The sequence below is a fragment of the Cygnus atratus genome, chromosome 7 (assembly GCF_013377495.2).
Source record: "Cygnus atratus isolate AKBS03 ecotype Queensland, Australia chromosome 7, CAtr_DNAZoo_HiC_assembly, whole genome shotgun sequence".
NCBI classification, from domain to species: Eukaryota; Metazoa; Chordata; class Aves; order Anseriformes; family Anatidae; genus Cygnus; species Cygnus atratus.
This window is the reverse complement of record NC_066368.1, coordinates 13,866,511-13,890,208: the sequence shown is the minus strand read 5'-3', so window position 1 is coordinate 13,890,208 and position 23,698 is coordinate 13,866,511. Positions and strand designations below refer to the sequence as shown.

Below are 23,698 nucleotides of genomic sequence, written 5' to 3'. Positions count from 1 at the left end.
GTGTTTTTTGATGGTTATGCATTTTCTGGTACTCTAGAGATTTTTTTAACATCTTAGAAGGGAAGTAACTTGCTGTTCCTTTATTTATCTTTTATTCTATATATTTTCTAGCAATTCTCTGAGAAGCTCCTTTATTACCGTACAAAAAAATAATGTGAGTAACATTGCCTGTCGGTTTTTACCACTTTGCAACCACTGGCGTGTTGCAGGCCAGCATTGTTCTCCTAACTGCTCATCTTGCTTTAAATTTGTTGGAAACCCACCTGAACACTTCTGTTACTCGGTAACCTGCTTACGGATCAATAGAAAGCACGTGTGGTCTTCTGTTAAACAGTTATTTCTGTTTATCCCCTGAAGCATGGAGATCTGTGAAGTTCAGTTAAAAAAAAAAAAAAAAAAGATACAACCCACAACCTAAACTCTAGCTTAATGCATATTAAAAATAAGTGTTGCTTCAGAACCTGCCTTGAAAGGAGGAAATTCAATAGGGAGCCATCTTAACTTTCCAAAAATTTTAACTGTGTAAGCTCAGCTTGAAGGCTTCTTGTTAACTTTGATCCTTTTTAAAATTGACCCGTTCATAATGCGTCTTAGTTTCTGGTGAATGCTTTTTCCTGGAATCAGTCCTTGAAAACTACCCACTTTGAAGCATTTTTGTTTCTCCCTCTAAGAAATACTTCTGTTTTTCCTTTGCTAACTGATACGTGAAACTAATAAAACACTACGGGGTGCCGAATGTCCAAAGTACAGCTTTGAATTTATGAGCCTACCGCCATCCTGTACCAATCTTTTTGGTAGACCTGCATGCATGATCGCAGAATACAGGTCTCACTGCGCATCCAAACTCCACTCCGCGATCACGGGCTCTCTGGTTATTCAGTAAGCTCTTGCTTTGTTGAAGAACCAAGTGTAATTATTTGGTTTGTTGCTCAAAGGTACGTTTGTTTCCTGAAAGAGGCTTTATACGTACCGGCTGACCGCTATGAAATTGCATTGTCTGCTGCATTCATGGAGCATTTGCTTCTGTAGTACATAATGCTCAAATTCTTTGTTGAGGATGACATGGAGAGAAACGGAAACGTACACTTATATTTTTAACCAAATGAGTTAAGTATTTATTTTCTGTATTGTTTGCTCACCTTTCTATCGCAGATGTCTGACTTTCGCTACCTGTTCTCTTGTTTTCAGTCAGAGCTGTTCGTAGTTTGGTTTTCTCCTTGGGTTCATTTCTTAACTATTTTCCTTATGTTACCTGCAAGTCTACCACAAACTTTCCTTGAAGAATCCTCAAATAAAAGTTACATTAAATCTGGAAGGAGTTGCACTGATGCTTAAATCTGATCAATTTTAGCACTTTACGTTAGTCGGGGTTGCTGAAAAGCATGTCTGCTTCAAACAAGCTCCTTACTGTTGGAACAGTCCACCCAGCACTTGGAACTGCTCATGGCACTGCTAGCGATCTGTGTTTTTCAAATGGAAAGTGCTCTCATCACTTTTCTGACAGCTCCGCTTGGCTCTTTTTAGTAGAAGCTCAATGTTAACACTTTGTGCATTATATCTTTCACGTGTGTCAGCAGGGCACCAGCATCCAAAACATGCACAAAGTTTCTCCAGAGAATTTGCCAATGGCTGGAGGAGGAGATTTGAGTTTGCAGAATCATGGAAGCTTTCATAAACCAGAATCGAGTGTCTTTATGCTCAGTATAAATCCTTTTTTTTTTTTTTTCTTACGTTTGCCTTCTTGCAACAGCTACAACAAATGAGTGAGGGATGTGATGGCAGTGGTAGAAAGGAAACTGGTGTCCCCAACTTGCTTTCAAGTTTGTGAGCCTAAATATTTGTTCATGAGGTTTTTCAGAGATTAAATGTGACAGTTTTAGCTACTGGGGACTTGGAACAGGAACTTTCCTGGATGGGGCTGTGTAAAATGCAGGATTCCTATGGACTAGTTTTGTTGAAGTAGAGTAGTATGGGGCATCCTTTATTTGTTCCTTTTTGTAATATCCCTGGTACTTCTAATATGACTTTATTCTCCTAGGTAGACCTTATTAGACCAAACCAAATAAAATAAGTTAACACCTATCTCTGTCAAACTGGGGAAATGGTCAAACATCCTGAGTCATGAGCTGTAGTTGTCATATTCAATGTTCTTCCTCTGTGTGTATGAGGATAGCCTCATAAATTCAAAGCTGTACTTTGTGCATTCATACATTTTGTATGTTACTTACAAAGCTGTACTTTGTACATACATTTTTTTGTCCCACCGTATATATTGGTGCAAAATAAGAATTTCTGTGTTGTGTGAAAGATGATCAAATTTCTGCCTGCATCCTCTCCATTCCTTCCCTGTTGTCCATCAGCAGCACAGAAACTGTGCGCCATACATCAAAACAAGTTAGTGTTTCAACTCAGAAGCCTACTACACAGTACTTAAGGTTATATTCCACTTTTGAATGTACAGAAATTTGAGTCCACAAGAGTTGAATAACATTTCCTGTTGGGTACTTTCTTTGGTGTTTCCATTTAAGCAAATATAGTTAGGGCAGCTATCACTGCAAAACTTGCAAGTTTATTTTAAAAACAAACTCAGGCTGCTGAAAATCACGTTGGTGCCCCAGAAGAAGTCGTGATTCCAAGACTGCATTATTCTGACTGAGAACTGTACTATGATGGTTATCTTTGAAATTGTATTATGTCAGTTAACATAACGATGTTATGCCATTTGAGCTAGTGTAGACCAAAGCAAGAGAATTTCTAAACTTATATTTTCTGTGAGAACACTCTGCTTTTCTCTGTAGTGCTGATTCTGAAGATACTGAAGCCTGTTCTCTTTACAAGAAGCATGTTGTGACTTTTCCTTTTTCATTCCTTCCAGGTTTACGGGAACAGATGGACCAAGTGGTTTCGGATTTGAGTTGACATTTCGACTAAAGAGAGAAACGGGAGAGTCGGCACCACCTACCTGGCCAGCAGAATTAATGCAAGGCTTAGCCAGATACGTCTTCCAGTCAGGTACTGCAGGATTAGATACGTTACCTCGCTTTTTGCTGCTTTCATTCCACATCTGTTACATGGTGTTACACTTGAGTCATAGGTGCTCAATCATATCTTAGGACTTTTCTCTGCGTGAGAACATTTGACCAAAAAAGTGGGTATCTTCCACCAACCCCGCTGCTGGGGACAAAACCCAGCTGCTGTTTACATAACTCCAAATCATGAGTATCAAGAAGCTGAAGGTACAGAACGGTCAGCAACTATAGGAAGCCTGCCAGTGCCTATTTGTTGCTTTCTCACGTTGTTGGTTTCAGCTCTTTCTGGGTGAGAGGAGATGATGAGATGTAAGAATCTCATTTGCTTGTCCTGAAATGGCTGAGGAGCACGCGTCTGATAAGGCCTCGCTTCTCAGCAGAAGGGCTGTAACTTCCAAAACGGTTGCAGTTCCTTCGCAAGTAAATTTCTTCCAGTCCTCTGTGTAATTCAGCAGCAGCAGTGTGTGTAAACAAACAGATGAAAAAGACGTAAGTTGTAAGAGATGCCAAGGCTGGGAGGGCTAAAGAATTGACAGTTGGGAATCATCAGTGCTTGTGGAGACTTACCAGAAGGTTGAGAACCATCCAACTTTTTTGCACTACTCTTCCTGGATTTCATTGTACTAGTAGATTGAATATTAGCTTGTTTTGTGAGCACGTGAAGATCTGTGGAGTGACTGAGTGCATTGCATAATTGAAAAGCACCCTTTACCATCACAAGATCTGAATGAGAGTAATTGAAGAATTTATATTTTTTTTTAACTAGTTTGGGATCCTTTACAGGTAAAGTACCTTCTAAATCAATGATTATTGAATTTGTAACATTTGGTACTTGCTCTGTTAGTTAATAAATTGCTCAGTAACTTCTGATTCTGCTGCTGGTTTTCAGTCAGATTGGCTGACTGTCAAAAGGGAAAGGTCCACGTGAAAATAGGATTGCTCTGGTAATTTGTCACAAATCGTTGAGGCAGTGGTAACTCAGAGTATTTTTCCCAAGTACTGACGGACAGAGACCAATGCCAGCATAGATTATTGCTTGTCTTCATATTGGAAGTGTATCTGGTTGCAGTTTGAAATGACATAAGCATTTCTGTAACCTTTGCTGTGCAGCTATCTGCCCCAGTTGCCATCCAAATTTGGGTTCAACTGTAATCTTTTCTATCTTGATTCTTTGGTACTCTTAAGCATCTGAATCCACATGACTTTCACAGTTTTTGTAACCATTTGAGGTTCCCATCCTGCTTGAATTGTACAGTACAGCAGCTTTTTAGTACTAACTATGCAGTGGTGAATTCATACTCACGTATTTCTATGTATTGCAGGATATGCAAAAAAGCATCTGGCGGTAATGTCTCCCTCTTAGGTGTAACATACAACATGTTATATGTTAAATTATATTACATTTAAGACCCTTTTTGTAGCCTTTCACATTTTCTAGTCTGGTGTAGTCTCTTTGCAACAGTAATTTCAGTGCCTTGTATTTGCATGTTAAGCAACCTCTCCTAGAGCAGTTGCTTGTCTAACCCTTTCCATGAGTAAGGGTATGAGTGCAGAGTGAAATGTGGTTTGGTAGGACAAAATTCAGGACAGAATTCTCAGACTCAGCTAGTACTGAGGGCAGAGACTCCCCTTGCTGGTACAACAGCCCAAGAATGGGTCTTCCTGGCACTTTGTTTCATAATGTTACCAAGCCATTGATTGCGTGCAAGTGTCAATGAGCTGTTTAGAAGAGTTTTGCTAACCAAAGGATTGTTCTGCTGGAAGATTTCTCAAGTTTCCTGCAGTAATGCAGTCTCGTCTGTCTGACCTCAAAGTAAACAAACTGTTTTTAGACTGGAAAGAGCAGTTGTGCCCATGCATATCAGTCTCTGACGTGAACTTCTGAGGGCCTTCAGTATTATCTACTGCTTATCCGTGCTGGTTTTGACTTTCTATCTACCATGACTCTTTAAAGGCACTGCTCAAATATGCTTTAATGGATTGTAGCCTCTGGGTGCTTAGTTCTCAATTTACATTATTAAAAAATCCAGTGGATGAATCATAAATCGACTTCTTTGAATATGAAATTGAATATGAGCCAAGAGCATACAACAGGCAAACCACATACTGGGTTACATTAAGAAGAGCATGACCAGCAGATCGAGGGAAGTTATTGCCTCTTCTACTTGGCACTGGGAAAGCCTCACTTAAAAAGCTGTGTCTGGCTTTGGGCCTCACAGTTTGAGGGACTGAGAAACCAGAGAGGGTCCAGTAGGCCCAAGGCTGTCGGGGCAAGAAGAGCACATGAACTAGGAGGAGAGTTGGAGGAAGAAGGGCTGCGTTGTTTATGCGGAGAAGGTGAAGGGCGATCTAACGGGAGCTGACAGCTGTTGGAGGGGTAGTTTGAAGACTGAGGGGTCAAGACTGAGGAGTCAAGCCCTAGAAAATACAGCGATGAGGCTACAGCTCTGTGTCGTAGTATGGGAAGTTCTGCGATACCTCCTCTTCGAGAGGAGGCTTGGTGAGAGACCTCCAGAGGCCCCCTAATCCAACTCTTCTGTGACTTTTCATACAGCTTCATGCCCTTCTGCAAGCAGCTGTGTGCTCTTGCCAAGCATTACCCTTCCCCTGTGTAAAAGGAAATTGTATGCTGTTGAGGCAAGTGATTAGGCTCTAGTTTTATTTTAGTACAAATTTGTTTACCATTTGCCTCTTTTGAATAAGGACTTTCTCACTTAGGCTTAAATCTTCTAGCTAGTCATAGATGTCAGGTTAATCCTGGCAAGATGATGAATTTAAAAGCAAGACCTGGGATGCAGCAGACTATTCATGTTCCTTCCGAAACCCATTCGGCGTTGGGCAGGGTGTGGCACTCCGGCATTGTTTTATGTGCTGAAAGGTTCCTTTTTGCTCAAGTTCTTCTGACTGTGCAATTTGGAGCATTTGTCAGATGCAACAATACCTTATTGTTGCCCTGCTCAGTTGTTTAAAAATCTGCGGTGTCTCTCTAATACTTTAAAATAGCTTTAAAAATATTTGATGAACCAAGACAATTTGAGTAATGCTTCTTAATCCACTCCAAACAAGAAGCAAGGAAAAAAAATAAAACTGGCAGAAACTTTCTGGGTAGGCTCCAGGCACTTTGGCATGTCAAAGGATTGTTTACTTTGAAAGCTATGCTAAGAGCTAAATTCTTATCTCTTGAGCAACAAGCCAACTTCTTGGTTATCATAGATGTGCTTTGCTGGGTCCAGTTGAAGCTGTTGCAAGAGTAAGATGTAGTTGTGCTCCTGCTGAGCCTGAGCATTTTCAGATGGTGCTGATTGAGTTGAAGAGTCATCTAGCAGCTACTGCTGTCCTAAACATTACTTCTGTGTATTGGAATTTCAAAACACATCTCGTTGCAGGTGATGTATTTTTGTAACAAACGCTTTTAGGCAAATGAATGTTGTTTGGTTGTTTCCGTCTCTCCTGCACTGTGGCTGTAGTTTAGAAAAGCTGTCTTCCACGTTGAATTTCAAACCTCTTTGAGCCTTGGCTTCCCTGTTCACTGTAACAAACACTTGATGCTTTGTGCTTTTGATTAAATAGCACTATTTCCCCTCTTTCAAGAAAACTAGGTTTACAAGTCTTAAAAAGTTGTATTTGTGGCTTTATCTGTTCTTAATTTTATCACTGTTTGACCATGACCACAAATTCCAACTCTGTTATTTTTAGTTTGGAAAAAAAAAAAAAAACACCAATCCCCCTAACCTTGAAAATGAAACCGCACAATTCAGTGACCTTAACTTTTCATGGTTCACAAGTATGCTGGGAATATCTGGTGGTAGAACAAATGTATACTTGAATTCAAACGGAGAAAGAAATGCTCTTCCTATGGAAAGGTTATTCAGGACTTGTTATGACTAACTCTTTAGGTATTGCAGTATTGCTCTGCTTGGTTAGTATAGAGTGGCTGTGGGTTGTGTTTTCCTGAAATTAAAATCTGCAATTTTTTTTCTCTCTACAGTGAAGTTAGGTTGTTTTCAAGGGCATACCTGATATACTTCATGAGGGCGATCTATTCATGTAGATGGAAACAAATGCATTGTTTTTGCTGCTTCTATGTTGCTTGGCCTGAAAGAGAAACCTCCAGCTGTAAGTACAGATTTGGAGAAATTGTTAGAAAAACTTGTCATGCATAGTGCCTAACGATAACAATATAACATATATTATTGTTGTATTCTCCACAACGGATGTCTGTAGTAGGGAACCATCTAGTGAAACTAGCTTTAAAAATACTGAGATAGCCCTCCATGAATTTGTCCAAGGATTGCAGGTTGGCTGAGCTTGATAACTTTTACCCCAGAACACATCAATGTGTGCAGTCTGAGCCTCTGCAATTACAGCGGATGCAACTCTCCAGCAGGCTGGAAAATGGCAAATGCTGTCCTTTACATTGTCCTTAAAAAAAAAAAAAAAAAAGCATGAGGTTTATAATCAGTCGATGTTTGGCACCTAAGCAACTATTAGCAAACTAGCAAACCATCTAGAAGGCGTCCAGGGAATAATGGAAGTTCCAGCATGGATTTATCAAGAGTAAAACAGAACAAACTAGTTTAATTCTATGTCAAAGTAATAGGCACTAGAGAAAGCAGTGACTTTGTTATCTTGATACTAGTGAGACTCTGGACATTGTCTCATATAGCAGGTATGTGAGCAAGCTGAGGAAATATGATCTTGATAAAAACTGAAGAAAGGGATGCAATACTGATTGGATATCTCGACTTGAATAGTTGTCAATGTGTTGTCATCAGCCGCAGAAGATGGGTAGAACTGAGATTCCTCTGAAATCTGTCCTAGGGTTGATGCAATTTGGGATTGACTGGGATGATGAAATGCAGAGTATCCTGACAAAACTTGCAGACTCAGCAAAGCACTATGGCACATCGGGCTGGAGTTCAGAACAGCCTTTTGCAAATTGCGGAGATGGTCTGAAATGCCTGTGTGTGCAGGAAGGGTCAGTATGGTGCAAGAAGAGCAAGTTCCTGTGCTTATTCAGGAGTAATCCAATGCACAAGTACTGGCTGGGGAAAGACAGGTAAAGGCAGCAGTCCTGAAAGGAAAAGAAAAAGATTCAGAGTTGGTTTCACCAGTGAGCTATACCTAAACCGACACTCTTAGCTCTGAGAGGGAAGCAGAATTGTTCAGGTGTGTGTGTGTGTGTGTGTGTGTGTATATATCCATATACATACATACATATATATATATATATATATGGAACTGTTCTATGTGTTGTATGCGGTGCAGTCATATGCTGCTGGCAACAACTTGAGGGGAAAGAGAGAGCATTGTGTCCAGTTTTGGGCAAAAGACTTCAAGTCAGTTGGAAAAATTCTGGAGGAGAGCAAAAGAATGACCCAAAGGTCCAGAAAATATGACCTGTGGAGGAATGATTGAAAGAATTACGTTTGTTTAGTCTAGGGAGGAGAAGATGAAGGGAAGATGTGAGAACAGTCTTCAAATATGCAAAAGGTTGCTATAGGGGATAAAGTAATACGAGAGGCCCATCACTACTTAAACTTCTATAAGGTAAGCCTAGAGTTTGTCATTAGGTGAAATTTTCTAATAACAAGTGCAGTGAAGCACTGAAATAATTCTGAATTCCACATTGCTCCATGCCTTTGAGAGTTAAGTTGAACTATTCTTCATGTATGTTTGTCAGGAAGAGTTGATTCTTCCTTTTGGTGGGAGCAGAGGGGGAACCTTCTGAGTCCCCTTTATTATCAGTCTTAACAATTAGATGTCCTCTTCAAGTCTTTTATACGTGATCTTGTTCCATAAACACATAACTTACCTTTTTTCTTAGTTTCCTGATTACTAGTCCACTAAAAGATTTAAATGTGAGTTTTGAAGTCTCAGCCAATTTAAAAGTCAAATCCTAATATTTAACCTTTGACGAGTCAGTAGTAGGAAGTTGCTTGTGTTTTGGCGACTGCAAAGCAGTAGCAACAAAACCTACAAGCAAAGGAAGTAAGCATGCAAGATGCAGTTTCTGGGTGGTGCTTTAATGTAGCTTTCGGCCGATCGCTTCAGGAGAAAGTTGCTTGTATGCCACAGAGACAGTTTTCAGATCTTGGATAACCCTGACTAAATCATTCCCTAGCAAAGTGCATTACACCTGTGAAAAGTGTATTGGACAGAACTGATTCCAGCAGGTACGTGATGAGTTATACGTGTTGATAGCAGTGTGTCAACACAGCACCAAATTAGCAATATTCTGTTTTTTATCCCACAGTCACCTCCGTTGGCATGTCTAGCGCCTTTGCGCTGTCACTGGGAGGGGTTCCCTTTCCAAAGGATTAAGCATGGAATGTTTTGTCCTCTATTTATGCAAAACCTATAGGAACTCAGTATTTCCTGCCTATGTCATTATAGGGCTGAATCAGTTTGAGAGAGTTACACCAGCTCTGTGTGCCTCAGTTTCTCCTCTGGTAAGTGAAGATGCTAAGAGTTGTAAGGACTGCAGGTGAAGAAGATGCTTTCTTCTTATTCAGCAATTTTCATCTGATTCAAGTTAGTTTAATCCGAGCCGCAGAGGCCCAGTGCAGTTGACAGGCAGTATAACTTCTGCACTGAAAATGAGACTCAGTGGGATTAAGTGATTTGGCTGAGGTTGCAGACCTGAGGCCATTAAGCTAGCGAACACTTTGACACCTGTTGCCCTTGCTTAACCACTAGACCTCATCTTCAGATCCTCTGGAGTTTAGAAAGCCTCAATGTGGTAGCCTCAATGACTCTTTCCTTGCTGACATGTTTTCAAACACTCTTGACACTGGCCAATTTCTGTGTGTAAAAAGAAAAGAAAACAAAACAAACGCCCAGCTTCCTTGAATACAAATGAGGCTTGTCCAGCTTGTTGGTAAAACAGTGTTTATTTCTCCCTAATAGGGTGACTAAAGCCAAATAAAATCTTCCAGTATTTCATAGACTTTTTTTTTCCCCTGAATGTGCCTTTATTTTTATTTTTTTTTAATCCCAGGCTGATTTATTGTTCTCTTCTGGTTGCTATGGCTCTGTAAAATATATATTTTTCTATCATCTGTTTGTAATATTGACCGGTTTCCAGTATAGAGCTGCCCTGGCTCCTCTCTAGTATTCCAGGATTTTAGATTAAAAATGGGGGGGATTAACTGTGTTTTTGAGCTCCACAAAGAAGTATAAATCAAGCTTAATTTCAACAGAACCTGTGGTGTAGTGAACTCGGTGCAAACACTGGAAGTGTGGCTCGGTGCAGTTTGTAAGGCAGCGCCGGGCCCGTCCTTTGCCGTAGGTGAGTAGGATTCGACCGAGCACGCGGGCAGCGTGCCTCGAGCCTGTAAAGGGGTATGGAAACATGAAGTCACTGGTTCCAATTTAACCCAAGCTTGTCGTGGCCAAAAGCTCTCATCATCTGATAGTTATTCAGTGGTCCATGAGAAATCGGTTGGGTTTTAGCCTAATTCCTCTTCGACGTTTCCCATAAAACAAGCTGTTCTACGAGCACCAGCGCGCACCAAGCCTGGTCCTTTACATCTGCGCGTCCCTGCACCGCCGCAATAAATCCGCCTCTCCCTGCTCGTGAGCTCACCTCCCCGATATTTCTCATTCCCCCATCTCCTAAGGCGGCCGTGTCACGTCCCCTAGCTTCCAGCTGGGAAGTACGTGCCGTGGCTGGTACCGAGCCCTGTGCTGGCTGCTGAAACCAGCCGGCTCCTCGTGTGCGGGGCGGTCAGCGGACGTGCCGGGCATGACAGGCAGCTGCCGAGCTCGTGCTGCGGCCGTGCTCGGTGTGGTGCAGGCTGTCCAGCTCCCGGAGCTGGCTGCGGGCTCAGAACCTGCTGGGAGGGAACTGCCAAGCAATACTGATGTAAATTGCCTCCCTCCTGGCAGGGATGGTGGCAAAGCGCTGGTCACGGACGGACCCGGCTCTTCTTTGCTGCTCTAGACACAAGTAAAGCTTATGGAGTAGTCCGGAGAAGCGGCTGTCTCCAAAGCTGCTGATCAGCCACAAAATGCTGAAGAGACCTCCTGGAAATGGTTTTATCAACAGACACGGTGATGCTAAGAGGAGACGTTCTGTAAGACTACAAAAGCACATCTCTTGGAACGCTGTCCCAGGGTTGCACAGAGAGAATACCAAAGCTGGGACTGCATTTGTTCTTCCCTTCCTGTTGCTGTCGGTGCTCGGGATGCTCAAGGGCTGAACCTTGTGGCTGGCACTGGCCGGTGGCCCTGCCCTGCCAGTAGTCAAACCAAGCGACCTACAGGTCCGCTGGCTTTGCAGTGAGCACACAGGGCAGTGCTGCTTGCGCGAAGCCCTTCCTTTGGCAGCCTTCTGGCCTCAGCCTCTGGCCTCAGCCTGTGCTGGTAAGCCACGAAAGCTGCGGTTTGTGTCCGAGCTCTTGGAGGAGGAAAGTAAGAGTCATGGCATTTTTTCTTTGAGTGCACGTGAGGTATGGGGCAGCTGGATGCCAATCTGCTTTCCTGACATAGCAGTTCTCCGACTAGTCTTGAGAAGCCTTCTCGCTTTTAAGTCTTTGGACTTTTTTTTTCTCTAATCTGCTTTGTTTTCATGTGACTGTTCTGGGTTTGGTGCAGCAGGACCCATTGAAAGTCATTAGTATTGCTCTTCTTTTCCCCTCTCAAAGAAACTGTAAGCTTCTAGCACCTTTCTGTGTTTGTGTTCTTTTAATGTCAAGCTGGTTTTGCCATCTAGCAGACTCTAGAGGAGCGTAGCAATACTGACTGCCCATGCCGTGCAGCACAGGGAGCCCTTCCCTTGGAGAGGAACAAGAGGACGGACCCCAGCACCGTGCCGGTAGCGCTGAGCACAGGTCAGCATGCATCCTGCTGCCTTCTCTAGACAAGCTTAATGCAGTTCCTTCTCTGCGCGCTTGCAGAGCTTAGTGTTGTTTGTCTTTTCGTATGTCTGTAATTCCGGGGACGGACCTTTGAGGTCTGGTGCTTCCATTCAGGCTTGTGAGGCAGGGAAATGCTCCCAGCTCCGCTTGCAGCTGGGTGCCGAGGCACGGAGGGAGGTCGGAGGCTTGCCAGTCAGTAGAGAAAAGCTGCGCGGTGGTCAAGGCTGTGGCCGAGGCTTCCCAGGCTGTGCACTAGCACGCAGCTGGCGGTCTGTCCTTCCTCTGCACGAGTCCTGTCTAGGCTGGAGAGGTGCTTTCAGATCCCGGTAGAAAACTGGCTGAGGGCGCGGAGTTGTAAAGCAGAGCCCCAGGTGTGAATGCTGCAGAGTGCGTCCCCAGGCAGGTGGTGCGCTCGTCCTGCCCCTGTCCTCGTTCGTCCTGGCAGCATAAATGGAATTCCCTGACCTTAGACTTTTGGCTGATTAAATTTACTCGGCCTCTTTCTGTTCAGAGCAGGCAGGGTGCTGCCCCCCGCAGTGCTGCAGGCACCCCAGCACCAGGCTCCATCCTGCTCGCTGCCCCAGGGCACGGCCACTCCTTCAGCTGCTGATGTAGCACCTGGTGGGTAGCATCTCCCTGTCCTTTGCTCGAGAGTTGCTAGGATCTGTTCTCCAGCTGACGGGAAAGCCGCAGCAACACTCTAGCCAAGTTGGAAAAACGCTGGGCGCTTTGTCAAGAACTTGAAAGGAGGGGACCAGCACCGCTGCTGTGTGACACTGCCTTTGGCTTTGTCAGCAGTGGTGACGTGAGCCTGGACTGGGCAGGAGGCTCGCCCAGCTTCCTCCTGAGCTCCAGTTAGCGGTCGGAAAGCATGACTAGGAACCTAAAACTTTCTAAGGACACCTGTACTCTCCTTTGGCTCAGGGGAGGAAAAGTCCATGGCTTATGTTGTCAGTGAGCAAGCTGTGTAATATAAATGAAAGCCTTTTCGTCTCTCCCTCCCTAACCCTGATGGAGTTTGGGCTTTATTCTCTCCTGCAGTCTGTCTGGGCTCGTGGATCAGGCTGGGCGGTTCCTGTGCCTTGTCATGGAAGTCACTATTGTCTCTGGACTTCTGGCTCTCTGCTGAGAACAGACCTGACCTTCCTGGGCCCCAAAGGCTAGGCCGACGCTGAAGCACGGAGAGACTTTGTGCCAGGAGCAGAGGCACAGAAAGTCTTTGTTCCTTATAAAAGACCTGGCTGAAATAGAAGGAAAGCTGTCTTCCCTGGGCTGCTTTGCTGGTTGCATAGTATTTCTAGGCAGTAAGCGAGGGATCTCGGTGCTGCCTGAAAGAAGCGGCTTGTTTGCAGCCACTCCTGCAATTTCGATAAAGCAGGTTTAGGCCCGGTTTGAGTTGGCTAGGTTTCAGCTGGTCCCTTTTAATTCTGTCAGCCCGTGTCCTGTCCCTGCCTGGGAACTGAACTTGGCTCGTTGCTTTTCAGCTCTTCAATACAGTTCTTTCAGCTGGTTTATTAAAAAAAAAAAAAATCATCTGTCTTCTGTTTGTGCTCTGCATCAGCCCAGGTGCCCTTACGCTGCTCTCAAATGCCGTGGATGGACAGAACAGCAGCACGTGTAAATCTGATGTATGTTGCATTTATAAATGCACAGTCATCGTAGCCTGCATGCTGCATGTGGGCTCCCCCTGGAAGAGGGATGAAGCAAACAGGCGTGGAGACGTGGAAAAAGCTGTGACCCATCTCCCTGCAAGGCTGCTGCAAGAGCCGGGGCGATGCAAGGACAGCCGGTGGGCTCTGTGCACTGGGGTGCTGGCTCCTGGCAGGTGGTTATCATGGAATAAATTCAGTTATCAGAACAGATCCAGCTTGTTTTCTGCCCCAAGGGGAGGGGAGCTGAGCTCTCTGCTGGAAGCCTTTTCTCCACCCTACCCGGAGCATCCCCGCTGCAGGAGGGTGAGGAGCACACGTGCTGGGGACCCGAGGAGCACCTCTGGCTGCTCGGGTAGGGAAGCGGGCAGAAGCTGCATGTGGTCAGCCCAGCCTGGACAAAGGCTCTGTCCCCTGTGCTGCGGGAGGAATGCAAGACAAAGGAAACGGCTCAGGGGAAGGCAGAAACTCCCCCTCCTGCTGGTGTGAGGTCCTTTGGCCTCTTATTTGTGAGTCTTTGTCCCTCCCGGCCTTTTCTGGGAAGCGGAAGCGGCCGCTCTAATAGCGAAAGGCTTCTGCGTCGAATAGTGCTGCCTCCTCCTATCGAGGAGCTGAAAGCCACAAAACAAGAATTGTTCTGCGGTCACAGGAGCATCCTCTCCTTCTGCCTGCGCGCGGTTGTTTGGGATGCACAGAGGAGAGAGTGAAGGTTGCACACGTACTGAGCAGCCTGGTAGGAAGGACTGGTTTTTCCCTTGACAGCTGCCAGCCCGCGTTAGATGATACCGCAGAGCAGAGCAGACTGAGCTGGAAGTTGGGTTCGCTGTTACACATCCACCTTCTTATGCTTCCTATTGAAGATCTGTGCAGCAAGTAGTGCTCAAACTGTGCTTTCTGACTAACCCCCTCTGCTTGCGAGTACGGCAGCACGCTGAGCTCATTACAGACCATCGCCTGACAGCCTTACACGCAAAGATCCTTTGCAGCCGCCTGCTCAGCCAGGAGGCAGCAAATGGGCACAGCAGGGGAAGCGTTTTGTTCTTGGTGGGGAAGAGAAACTGGGAGAGTGCATTCGGAGGCTGCAGACAGCCCAGAGCCTGTGGAAAGCCGACTCTCCTGCTTTTTCTTTTAAAGCCAGAGCCTTAAAGGAGTCATCTCAGAACGCTTGGGATGGAGCTTCAAAAGGTACTCCACAAACAGACTGATCGTTTTGCGTTCGATCCATAAATATAGCTCTTGGACAAACTTCGTGTTTCCCTTGCACTACTGTAACGAGCTGATAGAGCTCAGCTAATATTTTACACAAATACGTTTGAATACAAAGTTCCTCTGTTTCCTACCCTTCAGCTTCCTGCTTTTGCCAGAAGTAAAACTAAAGTTTGGCCCATGCAAGCTTTAAATTCCTGAAAACTTAAAATAACCACTGAGAAATACGCCACGGTGTTCTCTAACACCTCCCATCCCTTTCCATTATAAGCCCCAGAACTAGTGGCAGGGTAACTAGATGACTTTTTTTTTTAAGAGATTATGATGTGATAAATCTACAGGTGTTTTGTCCCAGTCCAACTGCCCTTTCTGTCGAGTAACTTTTGCTTAGAGAGATCCCAGTGCAGTCTTACGGTCTGCCTCTCAGACTTGGGACCTGTGGGCTGTGAAGGCTGAGCATTAAAGCTGTGTTTGACATCCCTGAGTCCATTCAGAGGAGGATAGTCCCGTAGTTTCACTTCCAAGTTCCTTAAGAGCTCTTGAATAGAAGTCTCGTAGATATTTAGGGGTGGCAAAAGCTGGCGGCAGCACGGCTGGATGGTGGTGGCAGGGTCTGGCTCCTGATAAAACAGTGCGTACGAGAGGCTGGGCTCCAGGAGGGTGCTGCCACGGTGCCTCTTGGCTGCTCCTCGCCGGCAGGAATTGCTGCAGAACCGCTGCGAGGTGTCTGCTCGGAGATCCAAATTGTGCGGCCAAGGGGGAGGCTTCATCCGTGGGCTGGGACTCTCTTGCCCAGCGTAAAGCTCAGCGCTTGGCAAGTGCAGTCCTGCTCTCTGGGGGTTGCTTGGACAGGGGGGACGCAGGGAGTAAGGCGGAGGTTGTCCTGCTTGCCTGCTGGAGGATGTGAAAGCAGTCCAGCCGTGCAGCACCCAGGGAAGGTGGACCTGAGTGGTAAGGTGTAGAGGAGCGAGAGCGTGGAGAGGGGACAGTTTTGTGGGGCTGTGAAAGAGCAGCTTGCGCCCGCGTTCATTTTCTTTCTCTGCCATGCTCAGCATCGCCAGGTAAGCCCTCTCGTGCTGCCGTGCCTTCCTCCAGGTCTCCTTCCCTGTAGGTGGGTGTTGTGCAGATAAAGCAGCAGACGGGTGGGAACTGTTGGTGGAAAAGCAACGCCGGAGAGGCATCCTGCCCTCTGCAGAGGAGGCGCTGGGGGTGCCAGCTCCTGCCTCTGCTGCTGCGTGGGGCTGGAAGGAGCAGGGGCAGCACGGAGCGGGGTGAAATCGTGGGGAAGAGAGGAGACGGGGAAGGAGGTGGCTGGCGGAGAAGGCTGGAAGGAGTCAGGGAGAGGACAGGGGGCCCACGGCTCCCGGAGGGTGGGAGCGTGCCCTGGGCACGGGAGTCACTTGCTGGGAGCCTGCGTGAGAAATTCCCGGAGGCTGCAGTAATGGAAACTGCGTGCGCGCGTAGAGGTGGGCAGGGAGAGGGAGCGAGCCAGGCACGCAGATGTGCAAGGGCTGGGAAGAAACATCCTGGGAAACACAGGGGGCAGAGGAGGCCCAGAGCCACGCTGCTTGTTGCATGACAGCACTTGAGCTAACACAGCGTGCTCCCCTGCGTCGCATAAGGCATCCAGGTGTCCGCGTCCTGCGTCGTGATGCGAAACCCGCTATTTGTAACTCGGTCGGTGGAAGCTGAAATACAACAAGAGGCGTTTTCCCCCAGCCCTGCTGGGCTGAAAGGCAGACGGTTGGGAGCGGTGCGTGGCGAGCGAGGAGTCCTCTTTGTTCCGCTGGGGCGGGAGGCAGGGGACGTCCCATTTCTGGCCCCTTCGTCGGGCTTTCACTCCGGGGGACTTAAAAGATCAAATAAGTTTACATACACTTGCATAAATTGATGGGATTCTTTTGAGAGGCTCGTTAATTTTCCAGAGTTAACACAAAGTTTTTATTTTCAACCTGCTGATCGATTTTTAAAAAGATCTGCATCACTCCTGTATTTTCTAAACCCCATCTTCAAACCTCAGAGGTCAAGGAGTGCTGACAGTGCTGATAATCTGTTTTCCTCCACGCTATTTTTTTTTTTTTTTTTAAAGAACCTTTTGCCTAGGCCCCTTGTTTGTAAAAGCCCAATTTGAATCCCTGCAGCGGAGCTATTGTTTAATTGTACTCCGGGGATTTAATTCTTCCTCGGGCACCTTGTCCGCGCTGCATGTCTGCAGCAGGCAGCAGCCCTGTGCGAACCTGCTCCTCTTTAGGGAGCCCGGGCTGGGGCAGTTCCTGTCTCCCAGACGGGAGATACGGGGCAGCAAATCTGAACTGCTTCAGAAAACCATGGGGGAAAAGCTTTTTTTAATGTAGTGCAAATACGTCATGGCTCGGATTCTCCTCTTTTCTCCTATGTTCTTAAAAGGCTCAGCTTGAGCTAAAAATGAAGTTAAAAGCTAACGCTGCCAACAGGTCCCACAGATTACATCACAGTTGTTTTCCTGCTTTACCAGTCCATTTGTGTAGTCCTTTGTAGGTTGGGAAAGGAAGCAGACAGACTGAATTTAGCATTAATTTGATTATCCCTAGATCATCTTAATTTAATGTGTCTGGCAAATGAGTCAGAATAAAGTCGTTTTCTTTATAGCCTGTTTTTTTGTTTAAATTTCCGTCTGGATGATGAGTTGCCATAACAGTATTGCTTTGAGATCTTTCGATAATCTTCATATTTAGTTTTTGTATTGGTCTATTATAGCTGCATCCTTGCATGCGTGGTCATAGACATTAGTAAGCTGATTAGAAATGTATTAAGTAGCTCTGGTGAGAAGTAGAGCTAATAGGTTTCAGTGTTGGACTCTGCGTCTGCCCCTCGTTTCTCTTAATTAATTCTAGCTGTTCAGTCTGCAAAATGGTACTGAAACACAGCACCAAAACTTACTTGTGACGGATTGCCAGACTACCTTGTTTTTATAAAACAAAGCCAGACCGAATATTAAAAATGTGTTGGGGAAAATGCACTTCTATAATAAATCATACAGACTGCGCATGTGGTAATAACAGTGCAATAAATTACATTATTTCTGCAACTATCGGATAAGCTGCGTTCAATTTAAGCGTCTGGCTGCATCGCTGTCGTGCTGCTCAGGAGCTCACAGGGGGCATTTTAAACATTCCTGCCCCCGTAAGTCTGGGGCTCGAAATCCTTCCCTGCTTTGCCGTCAGATACAGAATTCCTCTGAGTTATGCTGGCTGATGTCTGTTTCTCGCTGCTTCCATTTTAGCCGAGATCTCGTGGTCGGATCCAAGCTCCTGCCCCTCGGAGCAGCAAGTTTTCCAGCCGCCGAGCGCCGCAGATAACGAAGGGCTGGCTTGCGTAAGGGATGCGGTCATCGCGATCGCCTGCCAGCATCCCCGGTGCCATGCGCTGTCGCGAATTTCAGATGCATTTTTTCAGACCAAGCTAGCAGAGGAGCGCCAAGTGCTCGCAGGGCAGGGATCCAGGTAGCCCCTGCTGTCACAGGGGGGCACGCAGGGTGGTTTCTTTCGGCAGCATCGCATACGTCTCGGAATAAAGTGACCGTGTAACGATGGGCTGGCTTTCTGCAGAAACAGGAGGAACACAGAAACTTGCTTTTGAAGGGTATGAGTGCAGCAGAGCAGCTGTTTTCCCCAAATTGAGTATGTTTAGTAGTTAATGTGCTTGGGGCTTCTCCCCCTCTGCTCAGTGTCAGCTCAGAACCACCACGGATTTATCAAACTCATTGGTTTAGTGGGAAAAACGTTAACGCCTCCTTTGAAGGTTTTAGCTGGTGTTTTGAAGGAGGAGGTGTCTCAGAAGTGACACAGAAGACTGGTCAGGTTACAAACCTATTTCCCTAAATAGCAAAGCTGTCCAAAGAAGTGTTGGCGTGACCATGTCAGAAGGGGGGAGTTTTCTGGCCTTTGCTGGAGTCAGGCTGATGCGATCTTAACTGCCCGGGGCCAGACTCAAGTTGGAGACTGTGCGCTAGGCAGGAGAGATGCTTCGAGTTCCCGTGCTGTCTCCTTGCTGGTGGAACAGCATCAGCGCTGTCTTTTCCCCCATACTGTCCCCTGTGCACATGCAAGAGAAGATATTTGACTCTCAGGTGCTCAGACAGGGATTTACCTGCTCCTGGGGAAATGTTCGTGGGGCCAGCCTTTGGACGGAGCTCTCAGCTCCCACCGCTTGTCTCCGTTTGTTGTCCTTTTCTCCCTGCTCCCTGTGGTTATTCGAGGGAGTTAGGGCTCCTAGCAGGATTATTCCATAGATGTAAAAATGACAGGTTTAAAAAAGAAATGGAAAATACAGTGGGAAGCAGTTTGTGTCTCTCTCTAGAGCTAGCTAACACCTCTTGAGCATAGATTGCATGCGCCACACTGTTTATAAAACATCTTGAGGCCAAGAATATGACTTGAATTTATTTCTCTAGGCATTAGCTATATTTAGGCAAATTAAAGGCGAGGAGAATGCTCTCCAAGAAAATACATGAGCAACGTTACACAAAGAAAATTTACTAGTCCACCGTGGAACGGTTGCCTCTGAGTTATTTCCCCAGCTCTCGTTATTGAGCAGTTGGATAGTAAAGTTAGGAGAGATTGCACAGCTGAATTATGACCATTGCTGCGTGAAGGAGCCTCACCTGCTTTATGTGGGCTGTAAAAGAAAATGGATAATGACATTTTAAAGACTTCAAAATATGGGAGGCTTAACAGAGAAGTCTGGTGTAGCTGTGGTATAGATGCTGCTTTTGCATAATGAAGCGATGCGAGAGCCGGTCTGGGGGAAATTTAGAGACTTCTCATCGCTGTGGACCTAGAGGGAGCTTCAGATTTGCTGTTATAAATTATGAAATGAAATAATAAGTTTGAAATGAAATGTTGTAACGATTTCCTTGTTCAGTTCTTATGAAATCGATACCTCCCTATGAAGCATTTCAGTTCTGTGGAATCAGCGTTCCCTAACAGAGCAGAATAATTCAGTAGGTTTTGTTAAAACGCACACTTGCAGGAAAAAAAACCCACAACACAACAAAGTCTGGAATTCACGAGGACAGATCATGCTGCTGCGCTGGGTTTAAGTCCCGGAAATTCAACAAGGCAGGAGACTTTGCAGCAGCAAATGCCACCTTAGTCACAGGCTGATCATTGCCCTCTTTGAATGGTAGAGGAGGTGCTTTACCATGGATTTTCACAGCTCTCACTGAAAGCTCTCTTACCCTTTCCTGGATTCTGGGCCCAAATGCGTTTTGTCTCGTTAAGAAATACAGCACAAAGACTTGTGTCGTATCTGTTGTGCTCGGTCTTTGTACAGAGGAACTTGATTCCCTCCTCAAAACTGATAAGAAACTCTGCCTCAGCATGGTGATCTGCACAGCGTTCCGGTAGATCAAAAGGGCTGTCGGAGCAGAGCTTGTTGGGAGTGGAAAAAGTTGGGTCAGTGGATGCTATGAGCGGGCTCGGATAAAGCAGAGTCTGTTCCCAAATCTCCGAGGGCACGGCAGAGCATCGGTGGTGTAATGGGATCACCGCAGAAGCAGCTTTGCTGACGAGGCTGTAAACTTGGAGGCTTCCTACACCAAGATAATTTGCAAAGGAACGTTCTGCGTTTATCAGAAAGGAGAGACGTGTTTTGTCCTAGCACTAGGAACTGCCTTGGGACGCAGATGGCATTGTAGGCATCAGTGCTTTGACTGAGTCAGTTCCCCGTGAGCATGAGCTATTCCCTGTCACCTTTTGCTTTTACATGAAACAATTATTTCAGATGTGCATTAATACCTATTTTCTCGTCTGTATTTTCACGTATTTCAGATATAAGTCGCTTCCAGTTGTGACTGTAGGTGTCTCTTTCAATAAATCCAGTAGACTTCGAAACACGTACAGAAGGTATGGCTGTAGACCCCTACTGGCATCGCTGTAGGTCCTGGTCACGTCCTGGTTCACAGCAGTGCACAGGAACGAACTGGGAGATAGCAGGCTGCTTCTCCAGTTAGTCCGCGTGGTACGGGAGAAATGGGGAGGCTTTCTGGGGAACCGACCACGTCTGATTGAAGTGAGTTGCTCCCCGTAAGGTGTTTGTGCTTCTGCCGTACCTGAGATGAGCGCCCGCGTCCTGTGCCAACTCATCTCTTGTTTTTATGGAAATAAATATCTACGTGCAGGAAATATTAGCACATTGTACGTGTGCGGGTGAAGGGAAGTTTGCATTGCTGACAGCACTGCAAATAATAGGAAGGGACAAAAACCGCAGGAGGTTTTTCCTGTCCATCTGTGCTGTGATGTCTGAGGATCTATCCAGCTGATGCATGTTCCAGTTCAACATTCACGAAAACCACAAATTGAGATGTAAATTTAGATTTCCGAAAACTGTAGCATCTTTTGGTTAAAACATTGTTTGAAGCTTAAAGATTTTGATCGTCTTATTTTACAAATTGGGTGTAAGAGGTGGGAAGGGAGGATGCACATCCCCGTTTCCAGCACGAGGCGAGTGCAAGTGGTTATCTCGTCCTTTGTTCCTGTAGCTCCTTGGTTTCTGTGCCTACAGGTCCTGCAGTTCAGGCTCTCCTCGGTACTACAGTGGTCTCTGTACAGGAGCTGATCTTACATTCTGCATGGGTTACAATGCAGCAAGCGCAGGGCTGAGTTTCGGGCTGTAATTCCGAACTTTTTGCACTCTTACGACTTTTAATTGGGCTTCGGGTTATTTGCAGAATGGTTTTGTTTTTTTTTTTTTGTGATTGAATTGAGTAGTCAGTGTGAATTTTTTGCTGTTCGGGTGCATGTGAGAGAGAGAGGGAGATTTTCTAAGTGTTCAGTGTTCGCCTGGACATAAACAGGTGGATTTCCAGCAGAGCCATTTGCATTTGAAAACCTGCTCTAAACGGGCTGGGATTTCCCAGGAGGAGCAGCAGCAGCAGTGAAACGCAGCGATCGATCAGCATAGAATTGTGTGAGCGTTTGATGGGCAAAATGTTGTGGTATAGAGACAGGGCCCAAGAATAAGTTCTTTGTGGTTTTGTTTCATTCCTGAAAGCTGTGACTGAGAGGCTTTTATCATTTAAAAAATAAAATTAATCATCCACGTTTTGCCTAACCTGGAAAAACATCAGCAAGATTCTTTGCAACTGTGCCGGTTTTGTCTGTTTGTTTAATCCAATTTTGATATAAGAAAAACTTTGAAATCATATTTTTCATTTCTGTCTGCTTATATGTCCCAACCTTAAAAGTGAAGTAATGCTCTGAGCCACTCCTTTCAGCCGCAGAGCTGAAAGCGTGTAATTTATTGTACAGAAAGATAAACTCCTTTCTTTCTTTGAAGCGGCTCGCGTTTGCTGTGTTTTCTTTCTTTCTCACTAAGGAAAGCACTCCCTTACTTGTCTCTACACTTCTGTCCCATGCCTCCTTTTTCAGGCCGAGTTCCTTATGGCATTTTATTTTAAATTTAAAGCTTATTTTAACTCTTTCTCAATCTATTGAGCTGTCCAAGAAATCCGTCTGAAAAGCCATATAGCATAAGAAGCCCAAATAAACGCCAATGGGGACACCTGGTGGAGGACCTGGGAGTTGCCTGCGACACCCTGAATTAAACCCCTGGCCGTGTAAGCGTGAGTTAGCTCCCAGGTGGAGCGTTTTGGAGCCCAGCAGCTGCAAGGTGCCTCTCGGCAGCTCACCTGCCTGCTCCCCGGCAGCATCCTGCACCGCTGCAAGGCAGAGAGGAGGATCTGCAGCAAGCAGCACTCCTGAGCTGGACCGGCTCCACGTCACGGGAGGTTCTCCGGTGTCGTTGGACAGCAACGCGAGTAATCGCTGATGTTTTCCGGCCCGCAGCAGAAGCCCTAGTCGTCCTTCAGTGGGCAAGGGCTGCCTTGCCTCTGTCCTGAGAGCACAGCCTGGGAGAGGCCATGGGAGGAGGGCAGCAGGCCAGCCTGGCTTGGTAAATGAGCTCGTGCAGGGAGGAAGCATGAGCTTGCAGGTGGTTTTAGAAGCATGCAGGCAATGCTCGGTTCATCCCTGGGGTGCTACACCTACGTTAGAGGGCATAATGTGGCTTCCAAGCTGCTCATTTCTATGTACAGTGAAAACTATCCGGGGGGACACTGCAAGACCCCCGTTCAAGGCAGTCGGCTGGGCAGCACGCTTGCACATGCACTTCTCCAACTGTGTGCAGATGCACCGTGCTTTAACTGCGGTGAAAATGGTCGTGGCTGGTGGCTTTACTTCTAGTTCCTCCAGAAAGCAGGCATTAGCCTCTCCTCGTTCAAGGCAGCAACATACACTCTGGGGTTCCGGTGTGCCTTTGGCTTGCACCAGCTGTAGGACACGGGATTATCTGGCTTTTTTATTTCTGAGGAGGAGAGGAGGAAAAGAAAGGAATTCTTACAGTTGTGAAGAGGGGAGAATAATTTCTGGCCCTTTGTTTTGACGCAGACTATTCTGACATAGAGTGAAATTTATAGCCTACTGGTTTTCTCATTGTTTGGGAAAGAAGGAACATATTAATTATAATTCTGCACCAGAGCCGCCAGACAATTAGAAGAGAAAGTGTCTTTGACTTAAACTGTCACAAGTTGGGCAGCAGACTGTGCTTTATTAGGTATAGCAGGGCATTATTTGTGTCTAATTCACATTTCAGAATCAGTTCTCTGTGGCAAATCGGAGTTGCAAATCAAGTAAGAATTGCTGTCCCATAGGCATCCTGTATGGCCCTCTGACTGTCTGTACCCTGTCACAAAATGAGACAAACAGTAAATTAGAGAGAGACTAATTTTATTTGAGGGTGTTCCTGTACTAGGATTAATTTATAAACTTAATTTATAACTTTTTTTTTTTTGCCATAGGTTTAACTCAGGATTGGGCCATTTTAAAATCAGTGCTTGAATCCGGGTGGCTCAGGGAGATCCCTTTCCTGGTTCAGGTGCTTCAGCTGACTTGGGGATGCAGCAGAGCCAGCTGGG

At 45.9% G+C, this 23,698-nt stretch overlaps 1 protein-coding gene and 1 long non-coding RNA gene across 3 annotated transcripts in view; both read left to right on the top strand.

Annotated features, from left to right (window-relative positions):
- Positions 1-23,698, top strand: part of SUFU (SUFU negative regulator of hedgehog signaling) — an 84,224-nt gene that overhangs the window by 19,843 nt on the left and 40,683 nt on the right. For both annotated transcript variants that reach the window (XM_035547766.2, XM_035547765.2), the window contains exon 3: positions 2,876-3,012. In XM_035547766.2, the coding sequence (XP_035403659.1) occupies positions 2,876-3,012 (137 nt within the window). The remainder of the gene's footprint in view (positions 1-2,875; positions 3,013-23,698) is intronic.
- LOC118248624 (uncharacterized) lies at positions 11,281-13,748 on the top strand. Its single transcript, XR_004778806.1, has 2 exons — positions 11,281-11,863; positions 13,452-13,748. It is a non-coding gene; the product is annotated as an uncharacterized LOC118248624 (long non-coding RNA).